The following is a 16,277-nucleotide window of genomic DNA, read 5'->3' as shown; positions in this document are numbered from 1 at the left end:
CTAGATCAGCTACATTTTCCACCCCGGGAACCCACCACCAGTCAGTCACAGGCCCCGCCTTCTGGATTTCCCCAACCCTATTGGCGAAGAACGTTTGGAACCCATAACTGTCCCTTTGAATGGCACCCAGCACTGTCTGGCTGTCGACAAAGTGATACCACTTCTCGATTGTCAGCCTGCTATGCTTCAGCACGTACCCTTTCAGTCGTGCGGCAAAGACAGCACCGCAGATTTCAGCTTTCACTGCATCACCCTTTTGGTCTAGAGGAGCCAACTTGGCTTTTGACTCCACCAGACGAGTCTCCACCCCGCTAGCAGTTTCCCACCGCAGGTAGAGCACCGCTCCGTAGGACTCTGAGCTCCCGTCGGAGAAGGTGATGCCCCAGGGTTTCCCCACCCATCCGGGCGGAGTGATACACCTGGGGAACGTGATCGCACTCAGCTTTGCGTATTCCTCAAAAAGTTCAACCGCTCTCACGCGGAGATCGCTAGACAACGGTTGATCCCAAGTGTCTTTGGTCAATGACCCCGCCTCTTGGAACGCCCTCCTGACTAGAATAACGCCCTTCTGTTTCAGAGGCGTCACAAGGCCAATGGGATCATACAGCCCCGCTACTTGACTCAGCAACATACGCCGAGTCAGAGGATCTGGCGTCTTCTCCGCCACCTCCTCCAGAGCAAGGTTTTCCTCGCTCCGCACTTTCTTTTTTCTGGCGGAAAAGTTTATGGCAACCATGATGAAGAGGCTGTCCTCCTTCACATGGTAACCAACCCCCAGAGCCTTATTGTCCTCCTCTCTCATCTGATTCGGAAACAACATAGTCTCTGGTTTCATTTCTCCATCTCCTTCCCTCCCACTTTGGCCTGACCGTACCCAGGGCTTTAGGTGAAACCCCCCGGTAGCCAGAATGGTTTTAACCCCCGCCAGTACCTCCTCCAGCCTCTGGGGGCAGTTGTGAGATAGAAAAATGTCATCTACGTAAGCGTTCTCCACGATTACGTCCCTCTCGTCAACCATGTGGGTGAACTGAGGTAGATACGCTGTCTCGCGCATCGCTATTTGAGCTATGCTACCCGCTGGACGGTCTCCCATATTGACCCGTACAACTGCATAGTCTTCAATCTTGCTGTCAACTGAGTCCCTCCATAGGAACCGGTGCAAATGTACCTCCCGCTCTTCTAGCCAAACGGAGTGGTACATTTTGCTTACGTCGCCGATGGCGGCGTATTCCCCTTCTCTGAAACGCAGCAACACTGCTCGGATCGGGTTCAAAACATCGGGCCCCTTTAGCAGGATACTGTTCAAACTCACGCCCCGGAATTCTTGACTACTGTCCCAGACTATCCTAACTGGCGTGGAAACTGAGTGTGGGTTTGGTGCCATAAGATGGTTGATCCACCAAACAGCCCCGCCCCACATGTCCATGGCAGCTTTAGACAGCTTGACAGCAGCACCTCTTTTGAGCATCTCATGCACCTGGCTAGCATAGGCCTGGTACCACACGGGATCTCGCCTGAGACGTTTCTCAGACTTTAAGAACGTGGCCTCAACCGCCGCCCTATTATTTGGTAAAGTAGACGGGTCCTCTTTCCAAGGATAGCTCGCGTCCCAATGCGACTCATCGCTGTGAGAGTCGCTTGTCTTAAAAGTCAGGCCCCTCTTGACAATCTCCATTTCTCTCTCGTCAGCGAGAGACATCTCTTTGCCACCAGGGGCGCATTTTCCACAACGACAACCCCCACACAGGGGATCACATGCCGCACCAATACTGTCCCAACGCCACCAAGACAGTGCCGCGCTGGTGTCAGTATGGCAAGTGGCAGCCTTAATTTCAACGGCTCCACCTCTCATTGAAAGAGCAAAATGGGTTGACGCCCACTGTCCTGTGATCATTTCACTGGCGTCGAATAGAGACGGATGACATCCGCTAACCGTCTTACCCAAAATCCCCGACCAAAGTACCAAATCTCCACATCTAGCCAACCGCTGTGGGGCTAAACGACCCTCACGCGCACTGATAAGTATTTCCACTTCCAGTGGACGTCTCAACTCCTCCGGATCGGTGCCCGGAAAAAGATCTGCAATGCGCCTAGGATTAACTGGACAATTGATCTTTGCAATCTCATTCAGACCATAACAAGTCATGTCATGGTCCAGTGGAGAAGAGCCCTTCTCCCCCATTGTCTTCAACTTAATGGAGTATTTTTTCGTCTTGAATGTCTTTTTCATCCCCCCAACGCCCTGCACGCTCAGAGTGACAGGTCTTCCTTTCAGCCCGAGCCTGTCTGCAGCTTTGTGGGTGATATAATTCGTATCAGAGGCGAGGTCAATCAAAGCCCCCACCCAATCACCACTTTTCGTGGTTACTTCCAACGTCATCATCAGAGCAGGCATCTCTCCGCCCTCAGTGCAGCCTGTCGTGGCTGTATTGTTCGTGTAAGCTTTGCGTACTATAGCTAGTTGCTTTGGCGTCAACTCGGCCTCAGCAAGCTTAAGTTCAATTTCATGTGTAGGCCCACGTGAGTCCCTCCCCACGCTACTAGCCCCCCCTCTCGCGCTGTCACTATTATTATTACTAGTGCTACTATCCCCATTACGTGGACGCGCCTTGGGGCACAACTTGAAATTATGAGGAGGCGACGAGCCGTCCCTTTTGCACTCACTTAACCTACACAGGAAATTGTCATTGCGCACTCTACATTGGCCGTCATGTAGATATAAACACTTAAAGCATGCTTTATGTTTTTTCGCATACGCACGCCGGCCTTCAACGTTGGCTTTCATGAACATTTTACAACGGAACAATGCCCCTGAGTGATCGCTCTCTCCGCAGATTACGCACGAACCCCGCGCCTCCTCGCCGCTAAACGTAGCCCTTGTCGAAGCACGCTTCTCGCGCGCCCCGTTCCCCGGCTTATCATTCTGTCGGTCATTATTACGGCTACGTGGGCTCGGATCACTTCGTTTGGTCCCTATGCCTTTTGCATTTAATTGTTCTTGTTCAACGAGCACTTTTGTATGCTCGCGTAAGAAGGCAATGAAATGCGGGAACCTGTTTTGGCTATCAATATTATTATTTGGATTACAACGCATCACAAGCCACCGTTCTTGCATTTCTGGCGGCAATTTAGCCTCTAAATTGTGAATGACGAGCTGATTTTGAATGACGTCGCCAGCATTCAGATCCGCTAGATCCAGCACCGATTGCTCTATTAATCTAACAAGATTTAATGTCTCCTTTGGCTGGCCACTGCTTACAGCGGGCACACTTTCCAACTTCATTATAATCTCCTTGACAATCTGTCCTACGTTTCCATAGTGGAGTTCTAATTTTTGGTAGACCTCATCTGAAGTCTGGCAATAATCAAGCCTTAATTCATCATTTATCCTTTTATCAATGGAATCAATCAGTAGCTGGTAACGCATGTCATCACCCCATCCAGGATTGTCAAAGAGTGCATAAATCCTATGCCACTGTTTCTTCCATCTGAAGTATGACATGCGTTCCCCACTGAATTGGGGTAATTTCATAGGCTGAGCAGCCAGTTTGCTACCGGCTGACTTCTTTCCTCCATTGTCAACGGCGAGAGGTACACTTTCTTGTTTAATTTCCTCTTTCATTTCTATTACTATTTCGCCTTTGTGCTTTAAATCCTGGAGATTGGCACTCTTAAGTGCTTTCAAAGCATATATCTCAGCTAATACCTTGGCCAAATTCTCGTCAGAAATGCAACCTTCCCAAGAGTTTAGTAACGTCTGCATGTCTGTTAATGATCGCTCAATTACACTCTCCAGCCCGTAAATAAGACTTAGGTTAATATCCTGTTCTTCGTAACGGTCAGGACGCGCTCTGCCTGCTGCCTCTGCCGCCCACTTGAGGGCGCGCTGCACAGACTCATCTATGAACCGCTTCCATAAGTTTTCCTGCAATTCTGTCCGAGCCAAAAGATAGGATATCTTTGCGGCATTGAGTCTCGTACTAACGGTAGCTATGTCCATAGCGTTTTCACCAGCCTCTTCCATTGCACTTTTATAATCCGTGCTACAGGTTAGAAGCTCATCAAAACCTATATCCATGTCTTTCAGTAAAGCCTTGAGTTCACTTTCGGACTTATGGGCAGCCGTACTTTTGGCTTTGGTCGTTAACCTTGTTAACGCGCCTTGGCTCGCCGAGCGCGCTTTCTTTAACGCATCTAAGGCTGCCATGGTTACACGAGGCTACTCGCTCGCCCCCCCCATCAACCTTGTCTCTCTTTTTAGATGGCCGGTTCGGCGTTCCTCTCTGGCGGCCAGTCGTGCTGTGAAACATACACAATGTGGTAGCCCCAACCCCTATGCTATTAGCGTTAGCATTGGCTAGGCTAGCCCCAACAACATCCAACTGGAGTTACCCTCCTTTAGCTTAGCATTAGCGTCAGTCAGCCAGTTAGCCACCGTTAGCCTAATGCTAGTTGGTTGCTAGGCACAATGCAATGTCAATGGGAAGGTGGCTAGCTCCTTGCTTGTTTACAATTTAGCTTGGTCTGGTATACCCCCCAAAGTCAATGCACAGTTCCTTTCTGCAACACACAATTTCAGCGATATTCCCCCCAATGCACAAGCACTCATGTGGGCACTGAAACTCTTTATTTAGGTCGGCAAAACCGGATGCTTCCTAGCACCCAGGGCACAACCTCTTTAGCAGCAGGATCACGCCACTAGCATCCTTTCCCGAGTTAACTCAGGTCACCTTGGTACGGCACGGATGATTCCCGCAGATATCAGCTACCTCCTGCAGCCTACGGGTTTCGGTCGCTGGTCCTTGGACACGGCGATCGATGACGGGTCAGCGATGCTCCGCAAACGCTGGATGGCCGTCCCTCGTTGTCTTGCTTCCCAGCTAGCGTCACGCTAACAGCAGACAACCACCATTGCTCACGTAGTAGCTAAGCTAACAGCTAAGCTAACACGGGCCAATGGCTTTCATTAGCATTGCGGATCACACAATGCTCGTATTACTTTGAATAGCTACGGTGAATTAAGTACCGTTGCTTCAGCAATACGTCGGTGGGTTACACCGCAATGAATTATTACTCACCGGTGATTACACACGGTTAATTATTACTATGGTGAATTACACCACATTTAATTATTACTCTGGTGAATTACAGAGCATTTAATTATTACTGTACGGATATAACTAAACTTTGCTGTTTCATAGCTTTGCTTAATTACTGATTCAGACCCTCCGCAAAGGGGTTATAACAAACAGGTCTGGTAACTGTGATTTAACACACACCAAGGTAACATTTATATTACTCAAACACACATAGCCTCGACGTTGCAATAATGCCCGTAAACAATCACTTGATTTTGGCCATTTTATTACTATTATCTCATAACACACTCACACACGTACAAACATACTTCTACTACACTTGTGTACAGTATAAAGCCTTATTTTTCTTGTCTGGCCCGTGTTAGATCTAATACAATAGCATGATGATCATTACAACAAAGGAATCTGAGACCGTGGCGTTTAGGTAATAACTGCGAACACAAGGGAAACACAAGATACATACTATTAATTCACAGATATAGCGACTGCATAGATGCATCATTTATGACTGAATTTAGAGCATTTAACGAACATATAACACATTAAAAGGACTTACTTAAACGCGTCATCCCGTTTGCTACATTGTTTCTGTATGAATGAACGAACACATCGTGCCCCCTGGTATAGCTCGCCCCTTCCTCTGTCACCCGACACTTCCTATCCCCATACCATGTCCTGTCCTAGTATGAACTCGCATTCCTGGTATATAGTATTAGTAACACATTGGTAACACATTTACCCCCCAATTAGCTGTATTAATATCTACATCCCTGAGATATACTGTAATTGGTTGATAAGAGGATCTCTGTTCTTATATAACACAGAGTATTTACTGTATAGGCAGTGAACTTCATAATAGCACCAACATTCTATACATAAATGACACAACATGAAGTTACAAATATAAGCTGGGCCGGCACTTAATATTATAATGATCCCACTCACGGAATAAACTCGACAATTACAATGCAGACAAAATGTGCTAAAACTATTGCATCAAGTATTATGCATTTGGAGAGAGAAGACAATAAGGTAATCTCACCTATGTAACCTTATACAATACTTCCTTATTGTGTTTCTGCTGTTATCTGAACTCTCGTGGTATCTCTGCTGACATCTCATGCAATTGCTTTCAAGTGACAAACAAATTAACGTCTTAAATACACTTAACTGTATACGGCTTTGTTGAATTGAAGTCAACTCCTCTCCATAGAAGCTTGCCCTAATTAATGGCCATATTCATACCGCAACCATCTTGCCAGCAAGGTGATACCTAGGTGCTACAACGTCAAAATCACCAACATTGCACCTGTAGGGAAATCCTGAATTATCCTCTTTCAATCTGTAAAGTTTTTTTTTGTTTAATAGAAATAGACATGTTATGAGCTAATTCCTTGCAGATGATTATTTTCTAAGTATGGAAGCACTCGTTATCAGTAAAGCAACCTCCTGCTGCCTGCTGCACTATGTGCACATTCAAAACAGGTGGTACGCATGGGCCGTTGAGTGATATTCAACGAGCGCTTCCAAACTCCAACACTTAGAAAAAAATCACATGCAAGGAATTTCTTGACAGGAAGTAGCTCATAAAATGTCTACGGTGGATTTTTATGAAACAAACACTTTACAGATTGAAAGAGGATAATTCAAGCTTTCCCTACAGCTGCAATGCGGTTGTTTTATATAATTAGATAGGACTTTTCTTTTTGGATGAATGGGCTGCCTACTGTATATGGGAAGTATCACCTAGGTAGCACCTTGCTGGCAAGATGGCTGAATATGGCCAATTGTTTGAATCAGAGCTCTCTTTCTCTCTCTCTCTCTCTCTGTGCGTGCGTGCGTGCGTGCGTGCGTGCATGCGTGCGTGCGTGTGTGTGCGTGTGCGTGTGCGTGTGTGCGTGTTCATTAAGGAGAAGTAAATATGGCGAACCACATCACACAGATATCCAGAGAGGACCTGGATGATCTCAGAGAGGCTTTTAACAAGATCGGTCAGTGTAAAGACCACAAACACACACACACACACACACACACACACACACACACACACACACACACACAAATGATTGCATCACTCTTACTTTTGTAATTACAATTATTTCAAATATGGGAATGATTTTACAGCCACCCATAAAGGCCTTCTGTTATAGACCGTAAGTCCTGTCATATGCAAAGGTGAGAGGTTGCCAGGTTTTTATCAGGTACAAGTTATAGCAGGTGATAAGTGTGTGCAGGAATTTACTTTTTTATAGGTTTTATCAGTAAGCGTATAATTGCATAATTAGATGGAGACACGTGATAACAGCATGGATCATAATATGCATCTATTTGTGGTTTAAGAAAGTGGTCAATGGCAAGTTTAGTCAACGCTCAACGCATGAGTGTGGAGTGAATATTATAAGCATTCTGTGTAGTATGTACAGTACAGTATTTGTGAAATGAATGTGTGTTTTCAGACATCGACAACAGTGGCTTCGTGAGCGACTTTGAGCTTCAGGAACTCTTCAGAGAAGCCAGTTTTTCCTTGCCAGGCTACAGGATACGAGAGCTCATTGAGACCTTTATCGCTGGAGACACCAACAAAGATGAGAAGATCAGCTTTGAAGAGTTTGTGTCTGTAAGACCCAAATAATGTACCAGACTGATATATACATTTACAGAAGCGTTCTCTCCTATGTCTCTTATTCTGTACAATTTTATCTGTTGTTTTCATTCTCAAATATGTCGTAAACTCACTTGAAGGTGAGGTTATGACATACTTATCATATAAAACATGTGCATTCACCTGGTCATGAAACACACACACACACACACACACACACACACACACACACACACACACACACACACACACACACACACACACACACACACACACACACACACACACACACACACAGAGTAACAGTACGGCATGTTCATTTGCAGATCTACCAGGAGTTGAAGAGTAAGGAGTTCAGTGAGACGTTCAAAAAAACCATCGGCAGAAGAACTGGGATCCGATCATTTGGAGGAACGTCAGGAATCTCCAGTGAAGGAACACAACACTCCTACTCCGGTAAGGCATGCGTGCGTGCGTGCGTGCGTGCGTGCGCGCGTGCGTGCGTGCGTGCGTGCGTGTGTGTTTGACCACAGTCTGGAAGAGGCATTCCTTACCAAAATTCGATTCAGTGTCTGTGATAATTAGCAGTCGCCATATATGGAGGAGGTGATGCTTCCTGTACCTGTGATCTTATCCTGAAACAGTTGTTGAATTTTCCAAGTTTGTGCATCTGCTATTGTTTGTGTTCAAGAAGTTCTTGTTAAATGTGAAGGCAAATAAAGATGTCAAATGTGTGTTCCATGCATAGGTTTATATACTACAGTAGTATTTCCATGCACAGGTATGGGTTTGTATGTGAGTGTTTATATCTGTGAAATGCATTTCCATATGGCAACATTTCCATGTGTATTTGTATATGTGAGGAGATAGTGGCGTTTCGTTAACTTGATTAACAAAGCATGTATTTCCATATGCCCAAATATTCATGTGTATTTGACATTTGTATATGAAAATGTATGTGGTGTTTGTATTTTAGATGAAGAGAAGGTGGCGTTTGTGAACTGGATCAACAAAGCCCTAGCAAGCGACCCAGACTGCAGTCATCTGTTACCCATGAACCCTGAGAATGATAATCTCTTCACCTCTGTCCGTGATGGAATCCTGCTCTGGTAAAACACACTCACACAACCATGAAGTACTGCATGCATGCACACCACACACAGACACACATAAGCAAATTAACACACATGCCGAAGAGCATTCAACAATGTGTAATGCTCACAATAAGGTAATAAGGTATAGTATGAAATAATCCTCCTACCGTTCTAATTTATTAATTCCTTTTCAGCCCTCATACAGTCAGTCAGTAAGTCAGTCAGTCAGTCAGTCAGTCAGTCAGTCAGTCAGTCAGTCAGTCATTTACTTACTCACTGACTCATCCAATGTTTTATTCTCCCTTTAGTAAGCTGATCAACCTGTCTCAGCCCGACACTATTGATGAGAGAGTCATCAACACTAAGAAACATTCAACCTTCACTATGACTGTGAGTAGCTACGGTTAAAGGTCTGGTGAAATGAAAAATATCTTCACACTATTAGAGCACATCCGTGGTCATCATATGGGCATACCTAACAATAGATGGCAAAAAAAATTTGTGTATTTTATATCAAAGGTCCATAAAAAGCCAATCTTAATGACTTTTTGTGAACGAAAACGTGCTGCATGATGACATAGATCAACTTTCATGAATATAAATTAATCTTGATTTTGTTCAACGTCAATGTGTATTTTCCATAGCTTTTCGTTTTCCCTTTTTTTGCATATAGTTAGGTAATATGCCCATATGATGACCACGGATATGCTCTAAAAGTGTAAAAAAACTTATTTTTGTATCCCCTCCTATATTCAGCTATTAGTGTAGTTTTCCGTCCTACACAAACTCCCATTGACAATGAATGGAGAATTACGTCATAGTGTCTGTGCAAATCGGCTTAGTGTCTATTTTTGAGGGGCGCTAATCCCTCCTATATACAGGTTTAATGTTTATTTTTCTTTAAACAAACATTAAAAACTTTAGTTTTATAGTTTACATTTAGAGTTTAATGTTTGTTTTGTCTGATAATTATGTCATAAAAGATGTTTTGGTAGTGATGTTGGAAGATGATAACAGCGCCCCTCACTTCACACACGTGTGATTTTTGATCTACACAAACATTAAATTCCCATTGACAATGAATGGAGAATTTTACATCATAGTGTCTGAGCAAATCGGCTTAATGTCCCATTGACAATGAATGGAGAATTTTACGTCATCAGCAAATAGGCATAGTGTCTATTTTACGTCATGATGATGTACGATGATAAGAGCGCCCCTCACTTCACACAGGTGTGATTTTTCATTTCACCATACCTTTTTCAGGGAGACATACATTCAAGTACAACTGAGTTATTATAGTTTGATAAAGACACAATATAATTTCAGTAAGTTGAACTATTTTATTTTATTTTTGTGAGTGTGAACTAAAATGTTTTTGTCCCCAGTTGTTGTACTCGGTGTTCATTTACAGTACTGGTCCCGTCCGTTTTGTTATATTGCTGTTATAAATTGCTGTATCATCAACAGGATGAAGCCATGAAAAGGTCACTCATTTCTTAATGTTTATTCTCAATATATTTTTTGAGTGGTGCAAACCACTCCAACAACTGGCTTTGTACCCGTGTACCCGTGTTTGTTTGTTCGTACCAACAAAATGAGCATGGTTGCTATGGTCACTGACATTACGTCAGACCACAGCTGATCAGGCTATATAAGACCTTGCACCACTCAGTTCACACGGGTGTGATTTTTTTCTTTGTAGGAGAATCTGATGTTGGCTCTCAACTCAGCATCAGCCATAGGCTGTACTGTGGTAAACATCGATGCACACGATCTCATGGCTGGAAAACCGCACTTGGTCCTAGGGTTGCTCTGGCAGATTATCAAGATCGGCCTGTTCGCTGATATTGAAATCAGCAGGAACGAAGGTCAGAATATACAAATATACAATATACAATATACACACACACACACACACACACACACACACACACACACACACACACACACACACACACACACACACACACACACACACACACACACACACACACACACACACACACACACACACACACACACATACAACTACACACTTGCTTTGTTTCTATTGACCAATGGTAATATTTTATTTTTTACTTTCTGTTCTGACTGCTTTTTTGCAACTTAAGCATTTATGTCAGAATGTTTATTGCTTCTTACGGTAAGCAGTGCTCACTGCTTACAGTAAGCACTTTATTGCTTTTCAGTTTTTTTCCACTACAAGAATTCATACCGTTCTATTCTATTCTATTCTGATGTTCTGTGTCCTATACATAAACAGCAACATTTGTTTACTTTAGGCAGAAGAGAAAAAAGTGTTTAAAAATCAGAGACAGGCAGCAATGATTCATTCATTCATAGCTGCCTGAGGAAGTACTTTAAATGTGAAATATTTTTTGCCCTTTCTGTGTCTGTCTGCCTAAACAAACATAAAAAAAATGCATATTTGAGTAGGCTACATTAAAACTATATTTTGCATTATACAGTGGTCTCCCTAGTCCCTAGTCCCTACTCATCTATTTTTGCATTGGCTTATTTTTGCAATGGCCTTGGGCACCCTACGACTCTTTTTTGTTTGGCAGTTCTGTGCCCTGTCGTACCCTCTCCTGTTCTTTAATAATACTAATAATACTAATAATACTAATAATAATAATAATAATAATAATAATAATAATAATAATAATAATGCTTGTGCATTGAAAGGCCTTTTCACCTCGCCAGGAACAGTTGGAGCTATAATAACATTGCAATTATCCGTGCCTGTGTCTAGCTCTGATTGGTCTGCTGCAAGAGGGCGAGGAGCTGGACCGCCTGCTGTCTGTCTCTCCTGAGGAGTTGCTCCTTCGCTGGGTCAACCACCACCTCCGCAACGCAGGAGCAGAGCTCATCTGTAACTTCAGTGAAGACATCAAGGTACCATGCAGTATAATCACGCACGCACGCATCCCCCCCTCCACACGCGTACACACACACACACACACACACACACACACACACACACACACACACACACACACACACACACACACACACACACACACACACACACACAGACACACACACACACACACACACACACACAATTAATGTAAACTTACTATGTGCTATATGTAATGTTGCAGGACTCCAGGGCCTATTTCCACCTGCTGGACCAGATCTCTCCTAAAGGAGAGGACGAGTTTGAGATGAGTGTGGACATCGATATGACTGGCCTCAATGTAAGTCTTATAAACCAAAGTTTCTCAAAGTGGGTGCAGTGGCACAAGTCCAGCGGTGCATGCCGCAGAATACTTCTGATAATATTTGGAATTAATCCATATCACTTCAGCTTAACCACTTACGATAGATCTGCAATACTTAATAGCACTTTGCCACACATTATTCTTCGATCTACACTAAATCTAATCTAAATCGTATCGCATTGTAGATCTTCTATGTTTTCCCCCCAGAGTGATTGAACATCTTATTTTTATTTTTTATTTGGATCCCCATTAGCTACTACCTTCCTGGGGTCCACACTGGGGTCCCCTGGGGTCCACACATCAACATAATTTGAAATAATCTTTGACCTGTCCTAATGGAAACGGATATTATGTCATGTTTTCCTCGTGAACATACTTATCTTAGGGCCGAATGGCAAATTCAATATCAAAGGTGCTGTAAAGTATCAATGTAATTCATGCGTGCCATGGATGAAGTGAGTTATTTACAGGGGTGACCTGAGGCAAAACAGGCAATGAGGAAATGATTACAGAAATTCTAATTTCCTTATCTCTGACCCTCCAGCTCTGTTATCATGCTGTCAGATAAGATGTCAGTCAGTAAACTGAGACTCTTATCAATGCCTTGTCCCCTACTCTCCAGTTGGCACTTCAAACAAATGAAAACAAATTTATCCTTTTATGTAAATCGGACAAATAAATTGTGTAATTATGCACAGACATATAGTTCTGACATACATGTCTCTGTCTGTGTTGTCTCAAAAAATGTAATATTAAATCTTCTGAAGGAAATGAAACGAACATCTATGACTTAGACGTATCTCTTTTATGTGATCTACAAGTGGTTAATGCATGTTTTGTGATATAATAATCAAAATCTACAAAGTAACTAGTAACTATACAGTTTTAGTAGAAGTAAAAGTATTGAAAATTGGAAATACTCCAGTAAAGTAAAAAAAAAACATTTTTATTATTTATAATTTGTTGTTAATTTAACAAATCTAGTTTTATGTTGTATTTAATTGTTGTTGTTATCGTTATAATTATTATTACTATTATTCCCTTTTTTTGTCAATGGTGGTTGGTGCTGGGGTCTGGAGGTAGGATTTTAAAAATGAGGCAAGGGGGCAAGCGTCTTACTGATACTGTAGCTGGCAAAGAATCTGAATTGTTTTATTTGCATTTTCTGTAGCTGTACCTGTCCCTTTCTTCTAAAAACGAAATAAAAATGTATTAAAAAAAAATATATAAGAAAGGAAAAAATACCTAAAAAGTATACTTAAGTACAGTACTTAAAGGGTCGTGTCAACAGTTTCGACCAGAGATGTGTGCACTCTGCATTGTGTTTTTGTTCAGTATATGTATGCTTGATGTATCTTTGTAGCATCCTGATTTGGAGCACAGAGCTGAGTTGATGCTCTGTCAGGCAGCCAGACTGGACTGCAGGCAGTTTGTCTCTCCTAATGATGTCACATCTGGAAACAGCAAGCTGAACCTGGCCTTCGTAGCCAACCTCTTCAACATGCACCCTGCTATGCAGAAGTCTAACAGTAATGGCATAGACACTACAGTCATAGAGGGTGAGTCCGACACACACAAACACATACTGCACGCACGCACGCACGCACGCACGCACGCAGTGTGATTTCTTTGGACTGACTTCTAAGTAACAAACTAAACTCTGAAAACATATGTTTATGCAAGATATCTGCGTATTATACATGCATCGTTGTATAACACTACAAATCTTGTAATTTAAACATAAATACTTAATAAATAATAATAAAAAAGTATTTATGTTATGTTGCCTTTACTTGCCTAATAAACTAGGATTATTGAATCTCCTTAGATGTTATTAGTATATTCATTATGGTCTGTTGTCTAAATTCATTAGCCCCTGCTCTAAACAAACTCAGCTAATTTAGTACATTATTCAGAAATAGTTGTTGGCTGTTCAGCCTAAGATGTTTGAGAGAGGACAGTGAATAGACAGAAAGTGAGGACAGAGGAGTGTAACAAAAGCAGCCATCAAACTAGTAAACAAACCAGTAAGCAAAGCCAGGACATTGTGAATATGTGATTAGTTTAGCAACGTATTCACTGCCTCTAGCATATGTTATGGTATATTTTATACATACTACTGTTTTGCCTATTATCCTCCCATCTGAAACATAGATGGCGTTATACAGTCGGTAGTCAACTTCTCAAACGTGTTTGTGTCAGTGTCACTGCTTTCACCAAAGACAGGCTTACAGTCACAGGTTGATATTAAGAAGCTACAGAAAGTGACCATTAAATCAGAACATAAAAAAGAGAGAGATAAAAGGAGAAAAATAACTAACTCTTTCATTATAATCTGGTCCCTTTCTAGGTGAGTCCAGAGAAGAGAGAACCTTCCGGAACTGGATGAACTCATTGGGCGTCTCTCCATATGTCAACCATTTATACTGGTATAAACTGACACAGAACTACCACAACTTTATAACATTTGTATACCACAAAGGCCAAAACATCATTAAGGATTAACTGTTTTTAGCGAAGCATCAAATCATTCAACAGTTATTATTATTTCCAGTCAGGTTGCTGAATAGCTGATGCTCACTGATGGATTTATAATTAAGATAAAACCCATTAGTTGCATATAAAATGCAGAAGGGACAATTAATGATTCACCAAGGATAGAAAAGGACTGTATAATACTGAATTACTGAGCTACACAGGGCTATAACTATAAAAAATACTTTTGAGAAAGTACTCAAAGAGTACACATAATACTCGGCACCACAACACTAGGCAGAGAGCCTATGACCAAGTTAACAATTAGCTTTAACAGGATTACTTTAAGCAGAAAGAACAACTTCCAAAAGTTGATCTGAGCAGGAAATACTCTTTTAGAAAAATACTCTTTAAGTACCCAATAAAAAGATGAGTCCACCAGAAGAATGATTGTCGAGTCAGAACAATTATGGTTTAGTTAATTCATTTTCCAGATCTGAGAGACAGAATGATACTCACATACAGCCAAATAACTCTCCCCTGTACCACCAAAAGGGCACAGGGTAGTCTCTGACGAACAATTCATTTCAAAGGCATTAATACTGTAGAATACGTTATTGTTGATACACATTTCATTGGCTGAATACACAGTTAATTTCCACTATTCCACGCTGGCACTGCTCATTGGACCAGCACATAGATGATGAAACTGATATTGTGACAGCTTCATAGACCGGGAAAGCGCTGAGGCTGGCGTTGCTATGGCAACCTGAAGATAACATTTCTTTCCCGGCTAGCTGTGAACTCTTACCAGAGAGAAATGCTCTCTCACTAGGCCCCAAGGCCACACTGATATCGAAGCAGCTGCATGTAAACTAAATCAAAACAGCACACTACAGTATGGTGACTTTTGGTGGCTACAGGCAGACAGTAAATCTTAACTTGGCGTCAGGCAACCCATAATATAATATGATATAATAATATAGGTCTGAGATGATTAGGCCTGTGGAGGGTGACATGACATAAATAGGATAAGGAGAACACGGTCTGGGCCAAAAGGGAACATATTGACACAAGTCCACAAAAATACCAAAATAGCAGATCTACCATAACTATCAACTCCATCACGTTTTGTGGATGATGTGTCAAATGTGATCAATAATCAATAATCAATCTTCAGGGAATTACATTTAAAATAATATAAGGGTCAATTGGGAGATGAGAAATAAAATTCACTCTATATTAAGGATCAGGAGGGGAATAGAACCAGATTGGAAACAGGAACAATGAAAAATAAAAAATAGTTTTGACTTAAGACTAGGCAAACAATCACTCCTTATTTAGATGGTACTGTGGGAGAGAGACAGAATGACTTTTCTCTCTCTCGAAGTCTTCGGGGTTCCCAAGGAACTCAGCAATGTTGCAGCGTTCCTACGCCGTCGAAAGTGTCATTTGACAACAAAGTTCTTTTTAGCAGCGCAGATACTGCGATAGTTCTTCTTCGCTCGTAGTCGGAGCCGAATCTTCGCCCCGCCCCCAGGATGGGTGACATAACAGGTGACCCATAGGTGACAATCTCAGCCTATACTTTCTCATTGACAGATACTTGATCTCTGTGATTCAAACGGGAGAAAACGGCGGGAGATGCACCTAACAGTTCTTATACCAAGCAGAGCTTGGAAAGGGGGACAGGGTAATCGATGGTGTTATGTTTGTTGCGCTCCTGCGCCGATCGTAGCAGCTTCCGGGTGAGTCCATTAGTACCATGAAGGCCAAATAT

At 42.4% G+C, this 16,277-nt stretch overlaps 1 protein-coding gene across 2 annotated transcripts in view; it reads left to right on the top strand.

Annotated features, from left to right (window-relative positions):
* LOC306941652 (plastin-1-like) overlaps positions 1–16,277 on the top strand; it is a 42,780-nt gene that overhangs the window by 17,397 nt on the left and 9,106 nt on the right. For both annotated transcript variants that reach the window (XM_079527234.1, XM_079527235.1), the window contains 10 exons: positions 7,010–7,090; positions 7,556–7,716; positions 8,028–8,157; positions 8,678–8,810; positions 9,104–9,185; positions 10,501–10,666; positions 11,551–11,693; positions 11,903–11,998; positions 13,386–13,581; positions 14,373–14,451. In XM_079527234.1, coding sequence (XP_079383360.1) covers positions 7,021–7,090; positions 7,556–7,716; positions 8,028–8,157; positions 8,678–8,810; positions 9,104–9,185; positions 10,501–10,666; positions 11,551–11,693; positions 11,903–11,998; positions 13,386–13,581; positions 14,373–14,451 — 1,256 coding nt within the window. In that variant the 5' untranslated portion in view covers positions 7,010–7,020. The remainder of the gene's footprint in view (positions 1–7,009; positions 7,091–7,555; positions 7,717–8,027; positions 8,158–8,677; positions 8,811–9,103; positions 9,186–10,500; positions 10,667–11,550; positions 11,694–11,902; positions 11,999–13,385; positions 13,582–14,372; positions 14,452–16,277) is intronic.

Source organism: Electrona antarctica (genome assembly GCF_951216825.1).
Source record: "Electrona antarctica genome assembly, chromosome: 18".
In the NCBI taxonomy this organism is placed as follows: Eukaryota; Metazoa; Chordata; class Actinopteri; order Myctophiformes; family Myctophidae; genus Electrona; species Electrona antarctica.
Note: the sequence above shows the minus strand (reverse complement) of the source record. Positions and strands in the feature narration are given on the sequence as shown.